Source organism: Arvicanthis niloticus, chromosome 16 (assembly GCF_011762505.2).
Source record: "Arvicanthis niloticus isolate mArvNil1 chromosome 16, mArvNil1.pat.X, whole genome shotgun sequence".
Lineage (NCBI taxonomy): Eukaryota > Metazoa > Chordata > Mammalia > Rodentia > Muridae > Arvicanthis > Arvicanthis niloticus.
In genome coordinates, this window is record NC_047673.1 from 18,465,140 (window position 1) to 18,493,023 (window position 27,884).

Genomic DNA, 27,884 nt, shown 5'->3' on the forward strand with positions numbered 1-27,884 from the left:
AGGGCTGACATTTTTTAAAAGATGTTGGTTCTAACAACTTTTCTTTTTTTTTTCCCCTTTTTAAAATTGTTTGTAATATTTACATATCAAATTTTATCCCCTTATCCCATTTCCCCCACCACCCAGGAACCCCTTATCCCATCCCCCCTCCTTGTGCTTCTATGAGGGTGTGATTTTCCAGTTTTTATGATGCTGTTTCCATTAATATAAACTGCCTCCTAAATTTCTAAATCTTTCCCTTTGTGTTATTAAATCTCCTATTTTTCTTTTTTTCTTTCTTTTTTCTCCTTTTTAAAATCTCTTTCTTTTTAAAATTCAGTATTATATTTACCTTTCAGATTTTATCCCCTTACCCCACTTCCTCCCACCACCCAGAAACCTCCTATCCCATTCCCCTCCTCATGCTTCTATGAGGCAGTGCCCCTACCTACCCCCCCAACTACTCCCTCCCCTCCCTCACATTCCCCCCCCCCACTCTGTGTTCGTTTTTTATGGGACCAAGAAACTCCTCTCCCATCTATTCCCAACAAGGCCATCCTCCCCTACATATACAGTTGGAGTCATGGGTCCCACCCTATGTGCTCCCAGGCTGGTGGTTTAGACCCTGGGGGGGGGGGGGGCGCTCTGGTTGTTTGGTATTGTTGCTTTCCTCCTGGGGTCACAAACCCTTTCTGCTCCTTCAGTCTTCTCTCTAAGTTCTCCATTGGAAAACCCTTGATCATATCAGTGGTTAACTGTGTTAATCGTCCTCTGAATGTGTTAGTCTTTGGCAGACCTCTAAGGAGACAGCTATATCATGTTCTTGACAGCATGCACTTCCAACCATCCACATCAGTGTCTACCTTAGGTGACTGTACATGAGATGAATACCCAGGTGGAATGGTCTCCTGATGTCCTCTCCTTCAGTTTCTGTCCCATGTTTTGTTTCTATATTTGCTCCCTTGAGTATTTTTGTTACTCGTTCTAAGTAGAACTGAGGCATCCCTTTTTGGCCTTCCTTCTTCATGACCTTCATGTTGTCTGCCGGTTGAGTCTTCACTATTCCAAGCTTTTGGGCTAACATCCGCTTAACAGTGAGTAAATACCATGTGTATTCTTTTGTGATTGGGTTAACTCACTCAGGATGATAATTTCTAGATCCATCCACTTACCTAAAAATTTCTCGAATTCATTATTTTTAATAGCTGAGTAATACTCCATTGTGTAGATGTACCACATTTTTTGTTTCTATTCCTCTGTTGAGGGACATCTTGGTTCTTTCCAGCTTCTGGCTATTATAAATAAGGCTGCTATGAACATAGTGGAGCATATGTCCTTATTATATGTTGGAGCATCTTCTGGGTATATGCCCAGGAGTGGTATAGCTGGATCCTCAGGTAATGCTATGTCCAGTTTTCTGAGAAACCGCCAGACTGATTTCCAGAGTGGTTGTACCAGCTTGCAATCCCACCAACAATGGAGGAATGTTCCTCTTTCTCCACATCCTTGCCAGCATCTACTATCACCTGAGTTTTTGATCTTAGCCATTCTGATTGGTGTGAGGTGGTATCTCAGGGTTGTTTTGATTTGCATTTCCCTGATTGCTAAGGAAGTTGAGCATTTCTTAAGGTGCTTCTCAGCCATTCGAGTTTCTTCTGTTGAGAATTCTCAAAAAGAAATTTTTATTAGATCCTAGAGAGTTTTTTTTTCCCTCAAGGTGGTTCTTCTTACTGTTATTTGAAAGTTTCATACAAAGTGTTTTGATCACAGACACTCCCCTCATCCATCTCTCCTCAGGTCCACCTTCTTTACACATCCAACCTTGTTGTCAAAGAATCAACTAAACAAAGCAACCTTCAAGACCAGTTTGCATACCCCAAATACTGTTGGATGTGTGACATTCTGCTTGAGAGTGGTTGACCTACTAGAGGATACATTCTAAGAGAAAACTGTCTCTCCCCCTCCCAGCAGCTAACAATTGACAATAGCACCACAGCTAGGTGTCGACTCCTAGCTGTGTGCCTGACTCCTGTCTGCATGCTTGGATTTGCTATGGTGGTGCTTGCACAGGTTTTGTGCATGCTGTCACATCTCCTGTGACTTCCTACTGCCGCTGCCCTGCTGTGTACAAAGGATAGTGTTTCCACAGAGTCATCCTCTGTCTCTGCCTTACACCGTTCCTGTGCCCTTTTACACAATGATCCCTGATTCTCAGGAGGGGTGTAGTGTAGACATTCCCTTCATAACTGATCATTCTGTAGCCTCTACACCTTTGCCAATCGTGGGTCTCTGTGTTAATCACCATCTACTGCAAACAGAAGTTTCTCACTAAGGGTTGAGACATGCATTGATCTATAGGTGTTATGGTTTATATATGCTCAGCCCAAGGAGTGGAATTATTAGGAAATGTAGCCCTTTTGGAGTAGGTGTGGTCTTGTTGGAGTAGGTGTGTCACTGTGGATGTGGGCTTAAAGACCCTCCTCCTAGATGCCTGGAAGCCAGTCTTCACTAGCAGCCTTCATCTCTGCCTCCATCAAGCCTGCCTGGATGCTGCCATGCTCCCACCTTGATAAAGACAGACTGAACCTCTGAATGTGTAAGTCAGTCCCAAATTAAATGTTGTCCTTTATAAGACTTGCCTTGGTCATGATGTCTGTTCACAGCAGTAAAACCCAAACTAAGACAGTAGGTATAAACCATTAGGCATTGGTTTAATACTATGCCAATTTAACAGCATAATGTAGGAAGCCGCTGTTAGCAGTGGCTATACGTTTGCATTTCCAAGATGGCGCTGGCCTCGTGTTTTCCCAGCAGTAAACAATTATCTGCGCAGCTGCTAGGCAGAAAGACCGCCAAGTCACTGGCCTATCCCGAGGCGTAATATTGGGTGGTGAGCGAACAGCCATTCAGAAATGAATATGTCACTCTAGGGTGTATTTAAGCTAGGCCGCTTCCGTTTTCTGAGGTCTTTCCGCTTTACCGTGGCAAGCAGTAAAGTCCTCATTTGCAGTATACCCGATTATTGCCTCCTGTCCTTATTCGCAGGCGAAAAGGGATTTGGGGGTGTGCGGAACAGCATAATAGTAGTAAGTTCTCCCTATGATCTATAACCTGTTTAGCTACATGTTCTTGCTAAATAATGGTATTGGGTGTAGGTTTCATCTTGCAAAGTAGGATTTAAATTCAATTAAAAAATGGTTGTTTACTTCTATGACTTTAATGCCACTATTGCACTAGTGGCATGCTTTGTCAGACCAGTGATTATTGTAAAATGGTTCCCTTGGGTGTCACTGATGATTACACTTCTCCATAGCACATTCTAGCACTATGAAAGCTAGTTGGGAAGGATGGAGCTTCCAGATCTGTACCAGCTCAATTTTGTCATGTTTTATGATGCAAGTATGTGGGTGTATCTTCAGCAATAGAGTCTTATTGTCAAGTTCTGGGGCCATTGTCAAGAACAATGGCCATAGCCTGCAGTGTTTGGGGAATCTATGGTACCTCATTGGCCTACTTCCAAAAGAAGTCACATATGTCTGGCTTATTTGTTAGCCTCCAGTGTTTACTGGGAGCATTGTTGTCCTGTTGTAGGGTAACTACATTCTAACTCTGTTTTTTGGATGAACACACACACACACACACACACACACACACAGAGAGAGAGAGAGAGAGAGAGAGAGAGAGAGAGAGAGAGAGAGAGAGAGAGAGAGAGATTGAGAGAGAGAACCTGAATATCTATATGAAGCGTCTACAGTAGTAAGCTTCTCTATATCATTTTTTAAGTTTCAGTGCTACTTGTCCTTTGCCATCCTCCCCTCTCTCCACTTTTCTACCAAGTTTAACCCTCCCTCTGCCATTATTCACCTTTAACCCTTTATATCATTGCATTTATCTCCCCTTTCTAAAAGGCTCCTTCTCATGACTGTTTAGTAACTTTCTGATCTTGGACATCCATCCAGTTTCCATTTTCTGGCTATTGTGGATACAGAAGCAATGATTAGGGGTGAACAGTTATCTCTGTAGTTGGATATGAGATAATTTTGGGAATATAACTATAAGTGATATAGCTGGATCTTATGGTCCATCTATCTTTAGCTTTGTGAAGCACCTCCACACTCATTTCCACAGTAGCCCCACCAGTTTGAACTGTTGTCAGCAGTGAAGAAGGGTTCCCACTTCCTCATGTCCAGTATTTGTCATTATTTGTTTTTTGACCTTTGCCATTCTGACTGGGTGAAGATGAAAAAGTTTACTTTGTATTTCTTTGACAGCTAAGGATGAAGACCACTTTAAAAGCTTTTCTCAGATTTTTATTTCATCTTTTGAGAACTCTTCCTCTCTCTCCTCTCTCTCTCTCTCTCTCTCTCTCTCTCTCTCTCTCTCTCCTTCCTTCCTTCCTTCCTTCCTTCCTTCCTTCCTTCCTTCCTTCCTTTATTTGGTTCTTTGCCTCACTGTTTAGTTGGGTTGCTTACTTTCTTGTTTGATTTTTTAAATTTAAAAAATATCTCTGATGAATATGAATAAAAACTTATTAATAATTACTTGAAAATCAAATTCAAGCACATATCAAAATGATTGTCCAGAACTACCAAGTTGAGTTCATCCTAGAGGTACCTAAATGGTTCAACATTTGTCAATTAATAAATACAATTTGCCACATAAATAGACTAAAGAACATAAACCACACAATAATTTTGTTAGATACAGAAAAGTCCTTTGACCATATCTAACACCTATTCATGATAAAAGTCCTGGAGAGAATAAAAACACAGAGGACACATATCAACATAATAAAGGTAGTTTATAGGAATCTAACAGTTAACATCTTGTTAAATACAGAAAAATCAGAGAATTTCCAATAAAATCAAGAACAAGACAAAGATGTACTTTTCCCATACCTGATCTATCTAGTACTTGAAATTTTAGCTAGCACAATAAGGCAAGTAAAGGAGATAAAAGCTATATCAATAGGAAAGAAAGAAGGCAAAGTATCTTTTTTATTTGTAGGTGATATGATGCTATGTAAAAGGCCCTAAAGACTGCACCAGAAAACTCCTGTATCTGATAAATACATTAAGCATATTAGGAGAACAAAAATTGAGACCAATATTAGTAGCTTTCCTATTTCAAATGACAAACACATCAAAAAGAATCAAAGAAACAACACCATTCACAATAACTTAGATATATGTCTTGAAATAAATCTAACCAAGGAAGCACTTGTATACTGAAAAATTTAAGACACTAAAAACAAACTGAAGAAAATACCAGAAGATGAAAAGACTTTTCATGTTCGTGGATCAGAAGAACTAACATTTTGAAAATGTTCATCCTACCAAAAGTAATCAACAGACTCAACACCATCCTCACCAAAATTCCAGTGCAATCTTCATAAAATTGAACAACAACAACAACATCTAATTTTGTATGGAAATACAAAAGACTCAGGATAGTTGGAAGAATCCTGAATATCAACAGTTAAAAAGCTTGCTGGAGTTATCAATGTCCCAAATTTTGTGTTATACTACAGAGCAATAGTAATCACAACAGGATAGTACTGACATAAAAACAGAATCATTGATCAATGAAACAGAATTGAGGAGCCATAGTTAACCCCACACTTCTACAGCTACTTGATTTTTTAACAAAGTAGTTGTCTCAGTTACTTCTCTGTTGCCATGACAAAACACCATGATCAAATCAATTTATTAAAAAAATATTGAATTCTGGGATCATGGTTCCAGAGGGTTATAATCCATGACCATCATGGCTTGGGACAAGACACCAGGTAGGCAAGGCATGCTGGAGCAAAAACTGAGAGCTTACACCTGACACACACGCATGATCAAGGGAGAGAAAGCAAATTTGAATAGCATGGACTTTTTAAACACCAAAGCCCACTTCCAATGACACATGTCCTCCAATAAGAACATACCCTTAATCCTCTCCAAACAGTTCCATCCAAATAAATGAGCCTGTAAGTGGACATGTTATTCAAACCACCACAGAAGTCAACAGGGCACACTGGGGAACAGATACCATCTTCAACAAATGGTGCCAGTGAACCTAGAGATAGCTACACATAGAAGGATGAATCTTGATCCTCACTTCTTACCTTGTATGGTGGTTTGAATATGCTTGGTGCAGGGAGTGGCACTATTAAGAGGTATGACCTTGATGGAGTAGGTGTAGCCTTGTTGGAAGAAGTGTGTCACTTTGTGGGTGGGCTTTAAGACCCTTCTTCTAGCTGCCTGGAAGTCAGTTTTTTCCTGTTTGCTTTCAGATCAAGATATAGAACTCTCAACTACTCTAGTGCTTGGATGCTGCTACATTTCTCACCATGATGATAATGTATTGAACTTCTGTACCTGTAAGCCAGCCCCAACCCAATGTTGTCCTTTATAAGCATTGCCTTGGTCATGACATCTCTTCATGGCAATGGCAATGGCAATGGAAACCCTAACTAAGATAGAAGTTGGTATTAGTAGTGGGGTATTGCTGTGATAGGCCCAGACATATTTTTGTTTAGAAGAATATGGATTTGGGATCTTTGGATTTGGAAAGTGATAGAATGCTTTAAGTGAGGCTTGATGGGCCATCCTAGTAGGAATATGGAAGACATAGGTGCTGAGGGTGATTTGAACTGTGGGGGCCTGGCTCAGAGGTTTCAGAGGAGAAGAATGATAGTATGTGGCCTAGAGAATGTCCTTGTGATATTTTGGTGAAGAATGTGGCTACATTTTGACCTTGTCTGAGGCTAAGGCTAAGGTGAAAAGAATCAGATTAATTGCACTGATAAAAGAAGTTTCAGGAAAGCCCAGCATAGACTTTGTACTCTGGTTTACTCTCATGAAGAGAGTTTTGATGAAGCAAAGCAAACTTAAAAAACAAAAAAATACAAAATGTATTGTTCAAGTAATAAAGGGGCACCAGGAAGTGAAATGGAGCTAAATGCTCTGTTCAAGGAGGTAAACACATTAAGGGAGTGGTGACTTCAGGGCAAGATCCCACCTAGCTAAGTTTATTGTTTGTGTTTGCAGTTGAAGAAGGAATAGTTATATTGTGTTAGGTATTATTACCTGGCTATTATTTTTTTCATTTGGACTTTTAATCTGGAATTAACTACAATCTAAAAATGGAGGGTACTTCTCTGTAGCGGGATACCATCCCACCACATTTGTATAAAGCTCAGCTATTGGGCTGTATGAGAGATAGGCAGAGTGAGGAGAGGAAGAGGAGAAGAAAGAGGAGGATCGAGGGGCAGAGATGTAGGAGCATGGAGAGCCATGCGTGTATTGAGAGCAGTCCTGGGTAACAACTTATATGTAGGTCAGTTAATTGGTTAACACTTCTAATTGTATGGGCAACTTGTTATTTGAGCATTTCCAAATATATAAAGCTATTGGATAATTTTTAAACATTAGAGTCTCATTTCTCAGTGAGAACATGCTGCATCTCGTGGTCTCAGGTCTTGCCTAGTCAGGAAAATGGCGGTCCATAACTACAAGTCAGATGGGGTGCCACCATTTTAAATATTACCCTCAACACTTGTCATCCAGATCTTGAGGCTGGAAGGCACAGGTTCTTGATATGTATCTTGAAGAATAGTGGCCATGAAAAGCTTTGATCCAGGAGAAAAAAGCAAGCATATTGTTGAGTTCAAGGCCACCTAGAGAAAGTTCTATGTGAAGAAAAGCTTAAGTCTAGGCATGGTGATGCATTTCTTTAATCCCAGCATTTAGGAGACCATGAAGATCTCTGAGTTCAAGGTTAGTCTACAGAGCAAGTTCCAGGACAGCCAGGCTTACAGTGAATGAAATACTTGAAAACAGAAAACTGGTGAAGATGTAATAAAACAAGTGGTACCATGTTCTAACCCCAGCAAAGAGCAGAACTTGGTAGCTTTGGCCACATGGCTCTAGCTTAAGAATCAAGAATGGAAGAGATTACCATTGGTGCTGGTTAGCTGGAGCTAAGAAATTAGTGGTGATTAGGAAGAGACCAGTATCACTGAGGTGAAATCTTCTGGGAAACACAAAGAAGCTGTGTTCCAGAGATAGCCAAGGTTGTACCCTGTGCTTTAGCTGGACTTGGTAATGTGTAAGAATCACCCATGTGGTACAGTTTTGAATGCATCAAGGGGTCATAGAGAGCAGTTGAGGCTTGGCACTGTGAAAGGACAGGAAAGGCCATTGGTGTGGCACAGCCTCAGTTGCAGTTGATGGCCCAGGACTGAAGAGTTCATGCTAAGAAGTTGAGGCTTGGTACAATGAAGGGAGCCAATGAGAGACTATTGGTTAAGCCTAGTTGCAGAAGAAGACCCTAGCATATTAGCAATGTCAGTACCATGGAATAATCACCATGAACAGCAGCAGCAGTGGAGTGAGGTCAACCAGAGCCTAGCATGCTACAGAGGGCAGAGCTGGAGATGTGACCTAAGCCCTTTGGAAAAGCCTAGAAGATCATGTGTGGATCCCAGACATTTGAACAAGAAGCTGTAATGTTAAAGTTGTTTGGGGACCCCAAGATGTTTGAGATGATAAAACCATGGGATAACCACTGAGGAAAGCTGCTAAAAGGGTGTGGAACCAGCCAAAGAGAAGGAATTATGCTACAGTCAACAAAGCAGAAAGGAGTTGGACATCAGACATGGAGGTGCAGAGTTTGGAGTTTTCCCAGCTGGCTTTTGGTTTTGCATTTGTCCAGGATTTCTTCACTATGTTGTTTTGGAATAGTAATGTATATCCTGTGATATTGGAGATATGTGACCTGCTTTTTGATTTTGATTTTATAGTTAAGCAATTGGATGAATCTCAGATGAGATGGAACTTTTAAACATTGTTGAGAATAAAATAGACTATGGGGACTTTTGAAGGGACTAAATGTAGTTTACATTATGCTATGGCTAGGTATGGCCCCATAGACTCATGTGTTTGAATAAGTTTTTGTGTGCCAGGGAGTGGAATGTGGTAGTTTGAATTTGCTTGGCCCAGGGAATGACACTATTAGGAGGTTTGACCTTGTTGGTGTAAGTGTGGCCTTGTTGGAGGAGGTTTGTCACTTTGGGAGTCCTTCTCCTTGCTGCCTAGAAGTCAGTTTTTTTCCTGTTTTCCTGAGGAACAAGATATAGAACTTTCAGCTCCTTCAGTGCCATGCCTGCCTGGGTGCTACTACGTTTCCCACCATTGATGTTAATGGACTGACCCTCTGTACTTGTAAGCTAGCTCCAATCAAATGTTGTCCTTTATAAGAGTTGCCTTGGTCATGGTATCTTTTTCACAGTAATGGAAACCCTAACTAAGACATCCTGCACAAAACTTAACTTCAAATATATCAAGGATCTTAACATAAAACGTGATTTCCTGATTGAGGAGAAAATAAGGAATACACTTGAACTCAGCACAGAAAATGTCTTTCTAAATAGGACTGAATGTTACAGGCATTTAAGATCAATAATTAATAAATGGGACTGTTGTGTAGCAGGTTCTTGCATGATGGAAACATTACATTCTTCAGGGAAGCTCTTTAAGACACAAGGTAAACAGCTCAAAACATCTTCAGGAAGTCCCTGAAACTGACCAAATTCACTAGCTACTTCCCACCCCCAAGAGTAAACAGTAAAGCTGCTGAGAGTCACTCTCAGAGGATCCAAGTTGCAAAGAAGGCTCTGAGACCAGATCGGCTTCCTGGAAGAGATTTAGAGCAACTGAGTCACTTGGAAGATACTCTTTTGAACCTGTTGAACTGTCTACACACTGTGCAATATGCTCCAGGTTTATAGCCTCTATGAACTGTCACCCATGCTTGGATGGGCTTTGGTGAGCAGCTGTCTTTGAGTCATTTCTGCTTGTGTAATTAACACCTCACCCATATTCCTGTAAGAAACCCCAATAAAACTCATTAGTTACCCACATTGAACTTCGCTAATGTCCATACTTTTGGCTTGTCATGGGCTCCCTGTCTAGGGTAAATAGATGCATGTGTGTTGCATCTCTCCAGGAGAAGTATCATCAAGCATCAAGGACTTCATGGAAATAAAAACTTTCTGTATTTTTTAGGGTGCACCAAATGCCTTCACCACTCTAAGATGAGAATGAAATATGTGTAGAGAAGCCTATCTACAGATTTCTAACATTTGAACTTTGCTCATGTTCTCAGTACCTCTTTCATGGCTGTTCCACATCTTTGTTCTTTTTCTGCCATGCACAACTGTCTGTGGGTTTGTGCTGTGCCAAGCCTCTGATGACACAACGTTCCCCTCCCCTCATTTCCATGAATTTGGTTCACGCTTAGCTAATTGACTGGCTTTTCAAGTATGCAGGTCCTAACCAAAATGAGCTCAGTGGTCAGCTTGTTCTTTTGTGCCTACTAGACAATCATGGGAATCATGGCCAGTTGTGCTTCTATGTACACACCTCCAACACACAACTTCTTCACAAGACGTGACACATAGTAAATAGTTATAAAGATTGGATAAATGTTTACAGTCACATCAAAGTTTGCACAGCAGAAATTTGAATTCAAGTAATTCTATGTTCTTGTTTTATTTCAATACAAGACTTGTGTTGTCCTCTTAAAAGTGGAAACACACTGTGTACTCACAGACTGACTTCATTATACATTTAATGTATGGGAGAGTTTATTTACTAGCAGAATCAATTTTATGGATATTCCCCATGTTTTGATTATATCAATGTAATCCTACTTAACCACAAATGACTTCTGTTTGAGATGCTAGGGATTAAACAAAATATATGTTCCTCCACTGAATTATTCTTTCAGCCTCCACTTTCAAAAACCTATGTTCCTACTGTATATCAATGGAGAATTACAGCTGGGTATAAAACTCCCTTTCAAACATTAGCTATTGCCTTCATCTTCTTTCATTAATGAGAGTTGAGGTGTGAACACTACTGGAAGTGAACAACCCTCCGTGCCTCATTTACCCATTTTTACTTATTTCCATGACTCTTGTAATGTGTTTTTGTTGTCTAGTTGTAGTTCCATGTCCTCCATGTCCTCCCTCTCAGGGTATATAGACACTAGTCTGGAAGGATGAAGCTGAATTCAAAACAGGTGGGGTCTGTAGGATTCTGGTCTGGCTGGGAGTGAGTGTCAGGGGGTGGGGATAGAAAAGGCCTTTTATGAGGATCTTAGTGTTACAGCTCTTTTAGGTAAAGGCCTTTTCTGATGGTCTTCAATGAAACAGCTCTCTGAGATGATCTTAGCTTGTGTATATTTCTTTATTCAGGCTTGTACACATACAGTTTATTTGGGGTTAATCAAGAATTATATAGTTTTAGGGAAGGAGGCAGGAATATACAGGTGGACAAAGATCAATGGCTGAAGGCAAAGGTATGAGATGAGATGCCTCATTAGCATGCAGAGGCATTCCAGGAATCTCAAGTGCTTGCTGATCCCGTTCTTATCAGGAGAAGGGAAGCTGAACCTGTCTGTAATGTCACCAGAGCTGCTTGTCATTCCACAGGTAGAGAGTATGGAGGTTTTGAGTTCCCCAGACAAGGTCAGAGAAGGAGAAACCCTACTGGTAACGGGAGTTCCCATTTATGCTCAGGTCAGAAGGCTTTTCAGACAATAGTAGACTTAAGTGTCTTAATTACCAGGGCTGGACAACTCTAGTAGAAAACGTTGACATATCAGAGAACTCTAGGATACAAGACAGTAAAATGACTGACCTTGAACCCCATTTCTAGGTACCAGCAAATACCTCAGGTCACCCAAACTGGGAACATAAGATGGCACACATTTAGAGATCTTCAACATTTATTGGAAGAACTTCTTGGTGTTCTATCATATGTATTAGAGTTTGATCAAGAATCTTCCAAAGAGGATGCATAAAGGCATCTTCAGGAGGCAGGAACAGGTTGCCAGGAACTACCATTTGACCCCTATGAATTAGTAGAAGAGGGATGCTGACAAGCACATTTTGATAGTAGGCGTAGAAGATGCTCTAACTCAGCCGTGGGAAATGAAAGCATGAACATTTGATGTCTTGGCTTATCAGAAGGATTGAGACGATTTCACTTATTTCTGATATTTACCTGTGAGTCAAGAATAATTTTGCAAAACATTGAAAAATCTAGATTCCCGTGACACTTCCCTCAAGATCCCTTACATGTCACTTGAGTAGGTATGTTATGTCTTAGTGAAGGACTGTAAAGTTTGGGGTAGTTTGGTTGGCTGGATGTTGCCTTGGTTCACATTCTTAGCAGCAGTATGTAAAATAATGGAAATTTCAGGTGTCTGAGTGGCTGTCTCCCTGCCTTGCCCCCATTTTCTCTTACTTATTTGGAATTAGAATGGCACATAAAAGATAGATCTTTAAAGTGTATTTAAGTGATGTTTTTGAGACGTCATATTCTTTAATAGGAATTATAATTTTGCCTTCTCAGTTATCTTCAGAATAATCCTGTGGGGGTAGATTTTCTTTTCCATTTTCTTCCTCTTTCTCTTCTTCCTCCTCTTCTCATTCTCCTCTTCCTTTCTCTTCCCCTTGCCCCTCCTCTCCCCCTCCTCTCTCCCTCCTCTCCTTCCCTTCCCCTCCTTTCCTTCCCTTCCCCTCCCCCTTCCTCCTCCTCCTCCTTCTCCTTCTCATCTTCCTCCTCCTCCTCCTTCTTCTTTTTCTCCTCCTCCTCCTCCTCTACCTCTTCCTTCTTCTCCTCTTCTTCTTCTTCCTCCTTCTTCTTCTCCTCAGATCTGGAAAACAAAGCCAACATAGTTAATCCAGGGGGCCAGCTCTACAGTTTTAAACTGATCTCTGAGTTCTAAAGTCACTGTAACTTTTATACTTCTTTTCATCTTAAGATATTTTTTTAATGGGCCTGAGATATGGCTTAACAGGTCAGTGCATTTTTCTGTCAAGACTGACAGTCTGAGTTCCATCCCCAGGACCCACACTGAGGAAGGATAGAATGAATACTCTCACAAGGTGCCCTATAATCTCTGCATGTGTGTCATGGCATGCACCTATGCACAAATAAATGTAAGAATCAATAGAGTGAAATCATGAAGTTGTGACATGGTAGCATGCCTGCATTCCTACGCAGTCAAGAGGCCAAGGCTATATAGTGAGACCCAATCTTAGAAAACAAAAACAACAATGACAAAAATAACAAGACATTAGTAAATAGTGCATTTTGATAAGCATGGAGGGTGATTTGGAGAAAATGCTTGAATATGAACGAGGTACCTTAGGACTTATCTATGGAATTCAGCCAGAATTAAATAGGGAATTTCCCCAAACCATAGTTAGTCCTGAAGTCCTCTTTATGAATTATGGCTCATCTTCCCTGACTTTTCCTGTTCTGTCTACCTTTCTGGTATTTGGGCTGCAGGAAGCTTTGGAGCGAGGAGTAGAAGAAAACATCGGATCAACCTGAGCTAACAACTTTCTCTAAACTGGTGGAATATGAAATGACAGCCACTTTAGAGAACTTAGTAAAATGCAGAACCTCACCGGATGAGTTAATGTTTGCACCAAAGTCAGTTTAGGAAGAAAATGAAACTTCGCTTTTCTATTCTCTTGGTAGTTAACCCAGACATTTACCATACTTCTTTCTGACAGCAGAGGGCGCCACACAGCACAGGATTGAGAAAGAAGAGAGCACGCTCAGATTTGTGCACAGTAGGTCAGATCCTAGCAACTCTGGTTCCAGTTGGTTTATTACTCTTACACAAAGTAATTCACATGGCTCAAGTCTTTAAAAATTCTTAACTGTGAAGAGCACTTAAAATATGAAGCCAAAAATGCTTAAGGCTTGACATAATTAAATATGTAGCCGCTTGTTTGTTCTTAGTAATACATTTTATCCCCTGTAGTAGGAACCTTTGACAAGGAGGGAGGGAGGGAGGAGGGAGAGAAGGGAGAGAGAAAGAGAGAATAGAAACAGGGAGGAAAGGAGGGAGAGGGGGAAAGAAAGCATTTATTTTTATGGTCTACTGATCTGCACAGCCTTGTATCCCTCAATCTAGTCCCAAAATGTCACCATGAATAGGTTTTTCATCTAGGAAGAAGAAAAGAAAGTGCCTGTGGTAAAGTTTGGATGGTAGGTGTCTGGGATGCATCGGCAGAAGCCTGTAATCCCAGATGGCTAAGGCAGAAAGAAGAGTTGCTGTGAGTTTGAAGCCAGCCTGGGCTACATTAATGAAACCACATCGCAAGAAGAGAATTAAAGACAGAAAGAAAGGCAGAAAAAGGAGGAGGAGTGGGGAAGAGAAGAAGGGAGGGAAGGAAGGAGGGTTGACAGAAAGGGAAGGGAGGGGGAGAGGGAGGGGAAGGCAGTTCAGTCCTTACTTTAGACAGTTCTAGAACTGTCTATCCCTAGTTTCGCAGGTCAGAGCCACGTTGAGACCCAATGCCGATTCAGTTCAGCCATTTCCAGGTCCGCTCCTGAGTTCAGTTTATGTGATTTTACTCCATTTCCACAGTGTGTAATTTGGTGAAGGAGCTCCAAGCGTCACCATCCCTACATCCTCTGATAGAGTGCAGCAGTAGCTGGGCTCCCAACTCCTCTGCAAACAAGCCTGCCCTGGTCTCAGCTCAGCTTCCCTCCACTGATCCAAACAGCCTTCGGTCTGAAGGTTGGCTAGCTTATGCTGCTGAAGCTTTTAAACCTGTGTCTCAGCCAAATACTGAGGCCCAAGGATCAGACACTCCCAGGAGGTGGGTAGCAGAGAGTTCGCATTCACTCACAAAGATGCACCGGGCACCTGTTATTCCAGATGTTACTGTAAGTATTCAGCATGCAGTAGGGAACAAAATGGAAGAGAAGGAAATGCAGTCTTCCAAGGGAGGAGGGAGCTGACATCCTCACAGAGGGACAGAATGAAGACATGCAAATATCCATCGCGTGGGGGTGAACGTGCCACATAAAAAGGGAGCAAAGAAAGGAGAGGTGGGGAGCAGGTAGTGGCTGCTAGGGGTGCAGATCTCAACCAGACGGTGACATCTTGTTAGCAAAGATGGAAAGGAGTTAGCTTGGATGCTCTTTGGGGCAGAAAAAGCTGCGGGGAGGAGCTTGTGCGAGGTCTGTGGGTGGAGCTTGCATGGTGGGTCTGAGGACCAGGGAGCTGCCTGTGTATCTGAAGCAAGTTGAGACAACAGTGAATGGTCCGAGGACTCTGCAGGTTCTTTTGGTGACCCAGAGTATGTTAGTGTGTGTGTTGGGTGTGTATGTTCGTATGTGTTACATGTGTGATGTATATGTGTATGTATCTGTGTGTTACGTGTGTGTATGTGTGTCTCTGTGTATTAGGTGTGTGTATGTTTGTGTGTGCCTGTGTGTGTTGTGTGTATGTTTGTGTGTGTTAGGTGTGTGTGTTAGATGTGTGTATGTGTTAGGTGTGTGTGTTTGTGTGTGTGTTTGTGTGTGTTACGTGTATGTATGTATGTGTCTGTGTGTTAGGTATGTGTGTATTTTCTGAACACTGGCTGTGCTACTTACTTTTACATACTGGGCCGAATCAGCTTGAGGGTAACAGTGCAGAAGAGCATCTATCTTGGCAAAGAGGGCGTGGTCCATGGCAGAAGGGGTTTGATGAACACCTTCAGCTGAACAGAAAGCAGATTGGAACCAGCACTGGACCCACTTCCATCCCCAGGCCTCACAACTTCAGAAAAACAGCGCTAGCAGCCCAGCTGCAACCAGGTGTTCACAGGGATGAGACCTAAACCATAACACCAGGGGTAGCTTTCTCTTGCCAACCGCTCAACGCTTCTGCCATTTTACCTTTTCTGAAAATGGAGGGACTGAAATACATCACATTATTATTATTATTATCATTATCATTATCATTAGCATTAGCTAGAATCAGCCCTAGTTCTATGTTGTGTACCTGGAACCAGTGTTCCACGTCAACTTCCCAGAGTTAGACCCTGAGCTTCGGACAGAGCTTTGTAAACAGAAAGCCTTAGGTAGTTACTGAGCGCTAGAATGGCTGTATGATTATTATAAAGCCAGTAAGCACCAATCATTGTAAGCAGGAGTGACACCAAATATCCTACCACATAAACCCTACAGAGATTTTTTTTTTTTAAACAATTAAGAACTGTGGAGGTAGGGCTGGGTCGAGGAGGGGTGGTGTGTGCGACAGCTCTCAGGCCCCAGTGCTTGACAATACTGTAGCCATTACACAGGACCTTGTCACTTTCCTTAAGAGGAAAGGTTCACATACTCTGTCTGGCTAAGGAGTGCTTTGAGTGTCTTTCTCCTACTTCCTGATTCCAAACTTGTCCCTCCCAGCCACCGTTCCCTCTACATTTCAAGTTGAGGCCAACTCGAGGTTTCCAGGCTTGGAGGGAAACACAAGGACCTTTTCTAAGTTCTCTGCCATTTTTTTTTTCTTCCAATAATAAAAACCCTGTTAAAAAATCAGCCACATAAATAGAACGAAGAAAAGGCAGTCACATCCAAAAGAGATTTATGAGCTGGGTGCTTGAAGGGGCCCCGCCTCCTCCTTGCACGTGGCCATCCCTACTCCCCAGTTGGGCCCTGAGGTCTCCAGGCCCAGCCCTGCATTTCTGAGCCAAGTCATAGCTCAGTCCCGCCCTTTCAAGCCACGCCTCCTTTTTCTGACCGCCTTCCTCCAGGCTGGGGTTTACAAGGTGCCACCCTGCCTGGTTTTCTAAATGAAGCCCTTCAAGGTGTCTGCCGCTTGGCTGGAGGCCACATGGAGCCCCATGAGCAGACTTGTGGCATTTATTAGCAGGAGAGGGAAGGAGTTTGGCTCATCCGAGAGCAGCTGGAGACAAGGCTTTTCAAAGGCGTTCACTGACCTCTGGCTCAGCTGCTTGGGTGCCTGCAGTTGCAGACTCAGAGGATCAAGATTTCTCTCTCTCTCTCTCTCTCTCTCTCTCTCTCTCTCTCTCTCTCTCTCTCTCTCTCTCTCTTCTCTCCTCCTCCTCCCCCCCTCCCCTCCCCCTCCCCTTCCCCTCCCCTACTCCTTGTCTTCTTCATTCTCTCTCTCTCTCTCTCTCTCTCTCTCTCTCTCTCTCTCTCTCTCTCTCTCTCTCTCTCTCCACCCCATCTCCTCTTTGCAGGAGTGTCCTGACCTTGCAAGGCCTGGATTCCCCCCTACCCCCCCCCCCCCAATCCATCTCCCTACATTGTGTCTGTCTGGTGAACTCATGCTGGGAGATTAATTGCTGCTATCACCCCTAATCCATCACACTTCCCAAAGATTGTTTTGACATCTAGTTAATTTTTGGCTGATGATTTATCAAATTCTTATTACCGAGCTCTGAAGGGGCTCATTTATTGTGTTGATTCATGGTAATGATAAAGGGGAAGCAGTTTGAATTTTAACTACATTTCCCTCGTGCTTCTTTACCCGGTGTAAAAAAGAATTAAAGGGGAAAGGGGAGAGGGGGGCAGAGGAGACACAGCCAGGAAAGTCTTAAACAATCCAGAATGTGAATTCAGAGGGTGAAAGAACCAGGAGAGGGGGTGAAAAATCCCACACACTCACAATCGCACACATATGAAGTGTTTTTAGCATCTGGGTCTGAACTGCTTTTGGAAAGCTCAGACCCCTTAGGCTCTTAAACATTTATTGCTCTGTAATATTACCTAAATGTCTACTAGCGTTTTATTCAAATAGAACTTAATGGTAAATGACTTCAGTCATACACCAGTCAGTAGAAATGTAAAGCAAGTGTCTTCGCTGTGCCAGATGGCTGCCCCACCTTTTAAAAGTGCAATTAGACTTTTGTTGGCCACTCTGGTCACTTCCCAGAACTTTTCAATTTCTCATTTACCACTCAGCTCTCGAAAGTAAGCCAGATGGTGGGAAGGAGCCCAAAGCCAGCGTCCACCCTGCTTTTAGGATGTAAGAGAAGCTGTTCTCTCTCAGGGTCCAATCTGAGAGGCAGAGACTTGAAAGTGCTCGCTAGTCCAGGGGCCATGGGAAAGACCTGAAGCATCCATCCTCAAGACCCAGGGTTCAGACCAAAGGCTATAAACATAAGGAAAAAGTCTGTTCATGCCCTGATGTCTCTGACAGGACAGTTTCACAAAAGGGGTGCATGCTGGGTCTTTCTGGATGAAGAAAGGGCCTTTTATCGCTATGCTATACCTGGCACCCAGAGTAGACTGGGAAAACACCTTCCCCTTCCTCTCTCCATACTCTGCCCAACTTGGGATCAAGTTTCATCTCACTGGCTGTCCCCTCACCACCTTTCCCCCACAGCCCTCCCCCACCAGCCCTCCCCCACACCACTCCCCAACCAGCCCTCCCTCACCAGCACTACCCCCACACCTCCTCTCCCCACAAGCCCTCCCCCACAAGCCCTCCCCCACCAGCCCTCCCTCACCAGCCCTCCTTCACTAGCCCTTCCCCACAAGCCCTGCCTTACTAGCCTTTCCCCAGCCTTCTTTCTTTTAAATCTTCAAAGTTCAAGGATTCCCTGTGAGAAGTCAGGCTTGCCTACAAAAGTCTTCAGCATCTAAGGGTGACTTGGTCTTTAAAGGGCTTGAGAGGAGAAAGCATAAAGATCACCACGGCACCCTTATAAACTGGCCATTTTTCTCATGTTCTATTTTCTGAAAATAAATAAAAAATGTCTCTTAAAATAATCTAAGTCTGGAAATAGTTACACACACAGACACACACACACACACACACACACACACACACACACAGACACACACAGACACACACACCAGAGCTTATATTGAGGTTATGTCAGTTTTAAAACAGCCATTGTTTTTTATTTTTCATTAATAAATGTTCTTTGACAATTTCCTACATGGCTACTATGCATTCTGGTTATCTCCCCTCTTTGTTTCCCTTGCACCCATTTCATGGACATTTTGCCAATGGTGGTATTTCCCAAGCCTCCCAGTGTTTTGTAGCATCTACACTAACTCCTAGAGAGGAGCATCCCAGACCTGAAAGTCTGTGTCTGAATTTTGAGCATCGATCTCCAGGACACCATGATGGAAAACTCCATGCGATGAAACTTTGTTTAATAAAATGACTTTCTGTGTGTATAAGGTGTACGTCGGACATACATGAACTTTGTCCCTAAGTCCTACCCTCCAGGTAGCTCATTCTTTACAGTGTGTGCAGAAATTCCAAAAATCAAAACACTCAAATCCAAAACATGTTGGGCCACCCAGGCCTCACATCGAATCCACCCACAGAGCATTTGAGGAAAGATATTCCCTGCATTGGGCTTCCTTGTCAACCTACTTTTTATGCTCCTAGAATATCCTTCTACAGATTCTTGCAACTAGTCATCTCCCAGGTTAGCCCATCAGCATCTAGGATGAGACCTCCTCTCTTTGTGATCTCGCCCTCTCGCTTTTCTTCTCACCTGGCCACCCAGGCTTCATTGCTATTTCTTCAACAAGCCAAGAGTTCCTCTTCCCAGGAGCTTCTAACTGGTTCTCGATACCTGATACCTGAGATATTTGCAACTCAGGTGGTTAAATTGATCCTTCAGAGCCTCTTAGCTGTTCTCAAATTCCATGTTGTACAATGTCTTCCATCTTTCATTAGGACACATTCTTCACAATGAAGCCAGGACACAGTCAATGTCTAACTGGGGTAGGGGAGAAAAGAAAAACCTTGAAAGGTGGCACTTTGGGTTGCAGAAGAGATCAGTTGTGAAGAGGACTGGCATATCTTGCTTAGCTTGGGTACCACTCATGGGTAGGAGAGTAGACACCTGAAGCCTTAATGTTCTTTTATTTCCTCAGGTAACTCACATTTTGCTGTTCATCGATGGATTTTGAAGAGGTTGAACCTGGTTTTCATACCCCTTCCCATTTCATCTATGAACAGGGAATGTGTCAATCAGCTTTTACCACTGAAGAGAATTGCCTGAAATACTCAATTCATAAGAGAGTAAGTTTTATTTTGGCTCATGTTTTCTGGAGTTTCCATCCATGGTCATTTGATCCTTGTGCTGGCTGGTTTTGTGCGTCAACTGGACACAAGCTGGAGTTATCACAGAGGAAGGAGTCTTTCTTGAGGAAATGCCTCAAGGGACTATGTGAAGAATGTCTCCCCAGGAATTTCTCCTCATGTTCCCTTCCATCATCCAGTATAAAATTATTGACAATCACACTTCTATTGTGTCTGAGATAAAGCACATCCCACTTGAGTATCGATGAATTGGTCAATCGATTCATCATCCCTGTTGCTACTCTTTCCCTTTCCCTATCTAATTCTTGTTCTCTTCCCACCTTCTCTGATGTCACACAAACCTGTGGCTCCTCACATCTCTGCTGACATTTCTTTTTTACTTACCAGTGTTGAAATAAGACTTAAGCAGACCATTCAGGAGGCTAAAACAGGAGCATAGAAGTTCCAAGCTTAGATGACATAGCAAGACCCTGAAAGAGAGAGAAAGGGAGAGGGGGAGGGAGAGGAGGCAGAGGGAGAAAAGAGGAGGGGAGAGGAGAGGGAGAGGGGGAAATGAGGGGAGAGGGAGGGGAGTGGGCAGGGAGAGGAGGGAGTGGAGGGAGAGGGAAAGGGAGAGGGAGAAGGAGAGGAGAGAAAGAAGGAAGGGGGAGAGGGAGAGAGGGAGAAGGGGGAGAGGGGAAAGGAGGTAGAGGGGGAGTAGAAGGGTAAGAGGGAGAGGAAGAGGAAGGGGGAAGAGGGGGAGAGGAGGAGGGAGAGGGAGGAGGGGGAAAGGGAGAGAAAGAAGACAGATTAAAAAACAGAAAATGAAGGAGGAATCAGAGGTGGAGGAAGGAAGACACCTTAGGAAAATTCTCCATTGGTCCCTATAGCATCTATGGTCTCTGATTCCATCACACTTAAGACCAGTGTTCTCCAGAGAAACCCCACTCCCCTTTCTTCCTTGTTTGCCCCTCTCCCTCCTCAGTGTACCTTGGTCAGACCTCCAGCTGCTATCTTCTTCCACCACCTTGCTGTTCCCCAAGTCCCAACTGGCTCCTTAGTGCCTGGCTTCCGAAGCTCTGGTTTCCTGTCTCCTTGCAGCATTTATCATGAGGATTGACTCCCTGTTTCCTAAAACACATCGGCTGCCAACCTGGCTCCCCTCCAGCAGCAAACAACTGTATCCTTTAGTGCTTGTCACTGTTACCACACCATTGTAACACGAGGATATCTTCTCTTCCCTTGGACTCCATGACTGTTCTCCCCAGACATCTTTATGGTTTCCTCTCCTTCTGCCCAGAGGATCATACCCCATAAATGCATTTTTCTAAATGTCTTGTGCTCAGCCCCAGTAACAAAATCTCACACCGTAATATAGATAACTTCAGTAGCTGTCTATATGTTGATTCCTTCTAGACTATGTTATAATTAAAGTTAAAACTATTATGTTACTTATATCAATTGAATCTATATTAATTAATGCTACCTTTCACATTTCCATGGAAGAATCAGCTTCTCTTCATGCAGCTCCTCCTCATTTAAGGAAAAAAAATAAATTGAATTTTATTATTTTCTTATTTAATTAAAATACAATTACAACATCTACCCACTCCCTTTTAATTTCATGGCCTCTTATTCTTTAACTACCATTGTTACATATGTACATGTTTGCAAAGAAATATATAAATGTAACACACTGAGTCTGTTTAGTGTTGCTAGTATGTAGTCTTATAGCTGACTACTTGAGGTTGGTTAACCATTTAGGGATGCTTATCTCCAAAGGAAAGCATTGCCTCCTTTCTCAGAAGGTTTTAATTGCCTGTTGCCCTTCATCTAGGGGTGGGGCCCTAAACAGTGCCCCCATCCATGTTGGCATGCCAAGTTGTCTTGCATTGCTATAGGGGTCTCATACCTGTAGCTTCCCTCTCATATTTAGAAGATACAATGTTGCAACAGGGTTTGCAGTCTTTCAGCTCTCACAGTTGCTCTTCCTCAACCATCCCTGAGCCTTAGGTATAGGGATGTGCTGGAGATTTATCCACTGGGGCTGGGTACTTCATCGACAGTGGTTCTGTGCATTTTGACTAGTTGGTGCTCTCAGTAATGGCCTTCGTATACTGTGAAAGGGCTTCTTTGATGAAGGAGAGAACTCTACTCACATCTGAAGATTGGGAGCTAGAAACTGTGTATGACAGAGAACATGTGGCAGTTTTCTTTCTGACTCTGGGTTACTTCACTCAATATAATCTTTTTGCAGGTCTACCCATTTACCAGAACATTTAATTCTTTTTTCTTTTTCTTTTTTTTTTTTTTTTACAGATGAATAGTATTCCATTGTGTATATGTACCAAATATTCATTATTCTTTCATCTGTTGAAGACCATCTAGGTTGCTTTCATTTCTTACCTCTTATGAGTAGAGCAGCAATGAACATGGCTGAACATGTGTCTATGGAGTAGGATGTCAAGTCTTTTGGACATAGGGCAAAGAGTGGCATAGCTGGATCATATGGCAAATTTATATTCAGTTTTTTTGAGAGTTCTCTGCATTCACTTCCAGAGTAGATACACTGGTTTGCAATGTTGCCAATAGCCGAGTCTACCACACACCCAGGACAGCATATGTTATTGGCTGCTTTGTTGATTGCAGCCACTCTGACTAGGATAAGATGAAATTTGAGGTTGTTTAGTTCTCTTTCCCCTACTAGGAATGATAAACATCTTTTTGAGATATTTCTTAGCCATTTAGATTTCTTCTATTGAGAACTCTGTTCAGATCCATAGCCTGTTTTTAATTGCTTTGTGTTCTTGACTCTTTGTTTTTCTTTATATATAATGTATAGTAACCCTCTGTCAGATGTCTAGCTGGCAAAGATTCCTGACCGCTCCTTACCTAATTGTTTCCTGTGCTGTGTGCAGAAGCTTTTCAAGTTTTATGAAGTTATACTTGTTTAAGCCCAATTCCTGGGAAAATGGGGTTCTATTCAGAAAATTTTGTTAATACTTGTGTATTTATTTTATAACTAGCCACCTTATTAAATCCTTCAATCTTAAGTAATTTCTAAATATTTCTTGTGCATTTTACAGGCACTTAGAAGTGTAATATCAAAATTATAGTAATTATTTTGTTTTCCTTTCCAGTATTTAAGATTAACATATTACAATACTTAAAGATTCTTGTGCTACTATATGTCTGAGAATTTCAAAATTTGTTAAATAAGAATGGTTGTAATTAGTATGTACATTTTTTTCTGGACTTTCATGACATTTTCTCTTATGCTGTATTTAATTATGGCTTTTTACTTAATATGCATACTATTCGTTATGTTATATTTCAGGTTTAGTAATTATTATGTTCTAAATTAATCAGTATAAAAACCAAATTTTACGAATTCCCTTGGAGTACCTATCAAGATAATGTTAAATTTTGTTTGTGTATTTGTAATGGTGGGTTTTGTTTTATTGATTGATACAAAACCATTTTTGTATTCTGGAATGATTCTTTCTTAGTCTTATGTAATAATCCTTAAATATTCTGTGGGGACTAACTTGAGAATATTTTAGTAAGGCTTTTTTTTTCTCTTATATCCAAAAGGAGAGTGGCCTACACTATCATATGTAAAATACTAATTGTGCCATTTTGTCTTGAGGTTTTTGAAGATGATCAGTAGTGAGATTTTATATCATTAAAGATGGTTTAAATAATATAAGATTGTTTCCTTGTAACTTTTATGGAAGATATTTTTTGAAAAATAATTCTTTATTAATTTTTACAAACATCCATTGTTTATTGGTGTCTCTATAAGCAGAAGATAATTATGCAGTTTATTTGCTTTTTAATTCTATGTGTTTCTTTTTTCTGTAATATGACTATTTATGCTTATACTTTAGAGTATTCAAATATTAAAATTAAAAAAATTTACATCATGATCAGACACTGGGTTCTTTAAAATTTAGAGTCTTTGGGATTTATTGAAGATTGCTTTATACCCAAGAGTAGGATTAACTTGCACAAATATAGCATAAATGTTTCAAAAAAGATGTATTTCTGTTTATGGAGAACATGATTCTGTATATATTAAGAGATAATATATGTTTTATTAGATCTGATGTCATTATTTACCCAAACTTTATTGCACTTACATGCTGGACTGTAGATAATATCTTTCCTAGACTCTGGCACTACCATACCCTTTATATTTTTTAAGACTTATTTGGCAATTTTTATAGTATTCGTGGAGGCAGAAATTAAACATCCATAATCATAACTCAATTTTTTATATAGAAGTCCCCACAGTAATCTTTCTAAAATGTAAACATTGTCATAATAAGATCTTTTCCCCCAACAAGCATTTAAAACACCCCATTTCCACATGCCATCCTGGATCCCTTCCTCTCTTATTCTGACCTGAATTCTGGGGCTGCTGCTTGTCCTTCCTCTTCACCAATCAACATGCCCAACCATTTATGAACCAGAGCTAAACCCTTGCAGTTCACTTTTCTCTCTAACCTTTGTTTCAGAGTCTTCAGTCCTTCTATTCAGAGATCAGAGACTGTTTCCCTCCCCTTCTAAATCTTGTCCTTAAAAGTCAACGTCACTTCCCATCTTATGTAATAATGTCCAGCAAGCCCTTCTGGATCCCAGGTAGATCTTGCTGCTACATTCAGTGTTTATATCATTGTCCTGATGTTACTTCCATTCCTCATTGTGCTGTAAGCTCCTATGTTCAGAGGCAGGACTACCTCTTATGAAACCAACGTGTCATGGAACCAGGGCTAAAATCAAGTTGCTAGGTTAACTCTAGTCCAATTGTTGTGAGTCTGGGCCAGACTGAACTTCCAGGAAGAACATACTGTGGAAATTTGATCTGGCATCTTTCAGTGTTCACTATATTTCAGGCACCAAAGAGAAAGTAGTAGTAGTCAAGAGAGTATAACTAGTGATGTTTCTCAAGACATGCTCTGTGTGTGTGTGTGTGTGTGTGTGTGTGTGTGTGTGTGTGTGTGTGTGTGTTGGGGCATGGGAGAGACTCTCTTGTTTACAGTTTATGCTCTGTGAGTGCCATGTTGAAATTGTAAAATCTGGTGGAATAAAGAAATATATTCTGGAAGTTGTCTGGAGTCTCAGTTCATGACAGGTCCCCCACCTCACCTCAACCCCACACACACCCACACACACACACATATCACTATTCCACTCCCCACAGTAGATGCCTGCTCTCCCACCCTTGACCAGCAAATGCAGTAAATAAAATGAATGGGGGAGGAAAAAGGAAGAAGGGAGGGAGGGATGAAGGGACAGAGGGAAGGAGAGGGGCTGTCCCCCATAGGCTCATCTATTTGAATACTTGGTCCCCAGTTGATGATGCTGTTTGAGGAGGCTGACGAGGTATGGTCTTGTTGGATAATGTCACCCGTTGCCTGAGAGTTTGACAATTTGCACCATTTCCAGTTCGCTCTCTGTACTTTGTGTTTGCAGTTCAAGGTGTGAGCTCTCAGCTTCCTGTTTCTACCTCCATGCTGGTGGCCACCTGCTACCTGCCACCATGCTATCCCTGTCAGTTCTACCACGGACTCTAATGCTGTGGAATGCTATGCCACACAAACTCTTCTCCAAGATGCCTTGGTCATCAGGTTTTATTATAGTGACAGGAAAGTGACTACTGATACTATGTTGTTACTCTGCTTACCTCAAAGACAAGGAAAACAGCAACTGTTAGGGAAGTTCTGAAGGTGAGAGGATATTCCCCCAGGATAGACCAGGATAGACCAATTATACAAGCACTATCTTTCTCTCTCTGGCTTCACAGAATGCTGGATGGCAGTCCATTCTGGCCACTTTGTCTGTATGCCTTCTTGTGAGGCACAAAGAGTCATCTGCAGTGACTCTGGAGGGTATACACTACCCAAGATAACAGAGCCTCAGGACAGCACATTAATATCTAAACATAATTGTTCTTGTTTGGGTATCTGTTCTTTAATTCCTGAGTGTAGTTTTCCAAAATCTGCTTAAATTAAATATAACTGAGTTATCTCTTAAATACAAATTTCTAGGTTTCTCCTAATATCTTACACATCAGGAAGTCCGGGGAAGATGTCTGGAAAGAATGTTATATTTTTAAACAGGTGCCAAGGGTGATTTTTTTACCATCTTGTAATTTGTGGAAACGCTGCTCTGCTTGGTAGACTCTATAGCCTTTGAGTCTTTAATTTGCAAAGGACACAAGAAGAAAGTAAACAGATTTGGATAGGTAAAAGTAAAAAAGGAAGATCTTAGCTGGTGTCAACATCATCACAGTCAGAGGAAGCACAGCTCTGATTCCGAAAGTCCCTTGCGAATCACCTAGATTTACAGTCACACACCACTTAACTATCCGAGGCATCCTCAGAAAGATGTCTTTAAGTGAAAGATGTCATTAGAATATTCATCTTTGAGTGAGCCCCAGAGTGTGGATATCACTAAGACAACCACAGCACCAGCAGTCAATTTACTCTTACAGGACCACTATTACACTCCTAGTTCATCATTGATGCAAATATTGCTGGGGAGCTAGCACACAGCTGTACATTATTTTTGACAAAGTACCATCTTTTCTGCTGTAACACCATTTCCCTCTAAATTGAAAGGTAATAGGAAAAGATGAGAGAACTTCCCTTTGTGCCCATAATGAAGTCTCTGGATGAACTGATTTTTACCTCCACAAAGTGCTAGGAATTTGAGCAACATATAAGAGGCAATCACCTTCAGATGCTGTCCAGCAGGTGGTAATGTCTCTTCACTGAGGAAGAAGCAGAACCCTTGTGATGTGCCTTTGCATTCTGTGTTCTTCTCAGAGGCATTAAGCTTAAATACTAGCTAGAGAAGAAACCTAACTAACCCCATGAAAACACCAAGTTAAGGAAAATGAGACTTGATCTCAGAGCCTAAAAGGCCTGATTTATTAGGAAGAGTATCAAGGAACGACCCAAAGAATAGACTCCAGAAGTCAACATAAGGAAAACAGAGCCTTTGGCTAATATCAAGGAAGATGTTTGAGTCACAATCAATGAGAATAAATAATTGATTAGAATAAAAGAGAAAAGTTGGAATACTGAAAAGATGTCAGAAGGGCAAGATCTAAAGTCTGGTTTACGTTGGCCTTCATATAAAAGTGATTTAAGAACTTTATTGAAAACAAGATGCAACAAAGTAAACAAACAACACCACTTTGCAAATATGTCTCCTAAGAATCAAAACGATCCATAAGCAAACATTGTGTGTTAGAACAGAACTTAAAAGATGAAAATTAAATTCAGACACCCCCACAGTGCAACAAGAAGAATGTGTAACACTTGATAAAAATGACTGGACTTGCAAAGATGGGAATAAGATCTGTAACAGTCAACAAAACCAGAAACACAATGTTTAAAAAGAATCCTCAGATACCTTTGTTAAAATCAGTCCAGCTTTGAAAGAAAGACATGAGCAGACTGGGGAGATAGAAAGCTAATTCCAAAAATATAGTATCTAAAATAAAGTAAAATAAAATAAAACCAGGGCCAAAGCTCTTGTTTAGAGTTTTGAGTCTCCAGATTTAGTCCTCAGAAAGGTAAAAAAAAAAAAAAAAAAAAAAAGAATTTCAGTAGAATTAGCATAAAATTATTAATAATAAAAGATGATAAGTTTGAAGATATAACAAAATGGTAAAACCTAAGCATTTGTGGAAACTTTATTTTTTGTTTCGTGTTTTAAAACTCTGTTTTTGAATTCTCTGAAGTACTCATATGACATATTTTGGCCGTGTTCACTTCCTTCATAACTCTTTCAGATCCATCCCTTACTTCCCCACCCCTTCTAACTCACATCTTCTTTTTAATTTTTCAAACCTGTTGAGTCCAGTGTGTACTCTCTGTACCCTCCTTTTTTGTTATGGTGGTCAGCACTTTCTTCTTTCTGTTCTGTCTCGAACTCCAGTCCATGAAATGGTCCTGCTCACAGTTAGAATGGGCATTCCCAGCTCAGTTAATGTAATGCAGACTATCCTTCATAGATGTGCA

The 27,884-nt window shown here is 41.4% G+C and overlaps 1 protein-coding gene across 29 annotated transcripts in view; it reads left to right on the forward strand.

Annotated features, from left to right (window-relative positions):
- The window catches only part of LOC143434669 (uncharacterized), a 45,287-nt gene that overhangs the window by 4,359 nt on the left and 13,044 nt on the right, over positions 1-27,884 (forward strand). For 5 of the 29 annotated variants that reach the window (XR_013104328.1, XR_013104330.1, XR_013104340.1 and 2 more), the window contains exons 3-5: positions 14,428-14,662; positions 19,701-19,848; positions 20,834-24,958. The exons of 1 other annotated variant lie outside the window; for it this stretch is intronic. Coding sequence is in view for 9 of the 28 variants with exons in the window: in XM_076913969.1 (XP_076770084.1) it covers positions 14,428-14,662; positions 19,701-19,704 (239 nt within the window). In the remaining 19 variants the exon portion in view is untranslated. 23 more of the 29 variants (XR_013104329.1, XR_013104331.1, XR_013104342.1 and 20 more) reach the window with 13 other exon arrangements.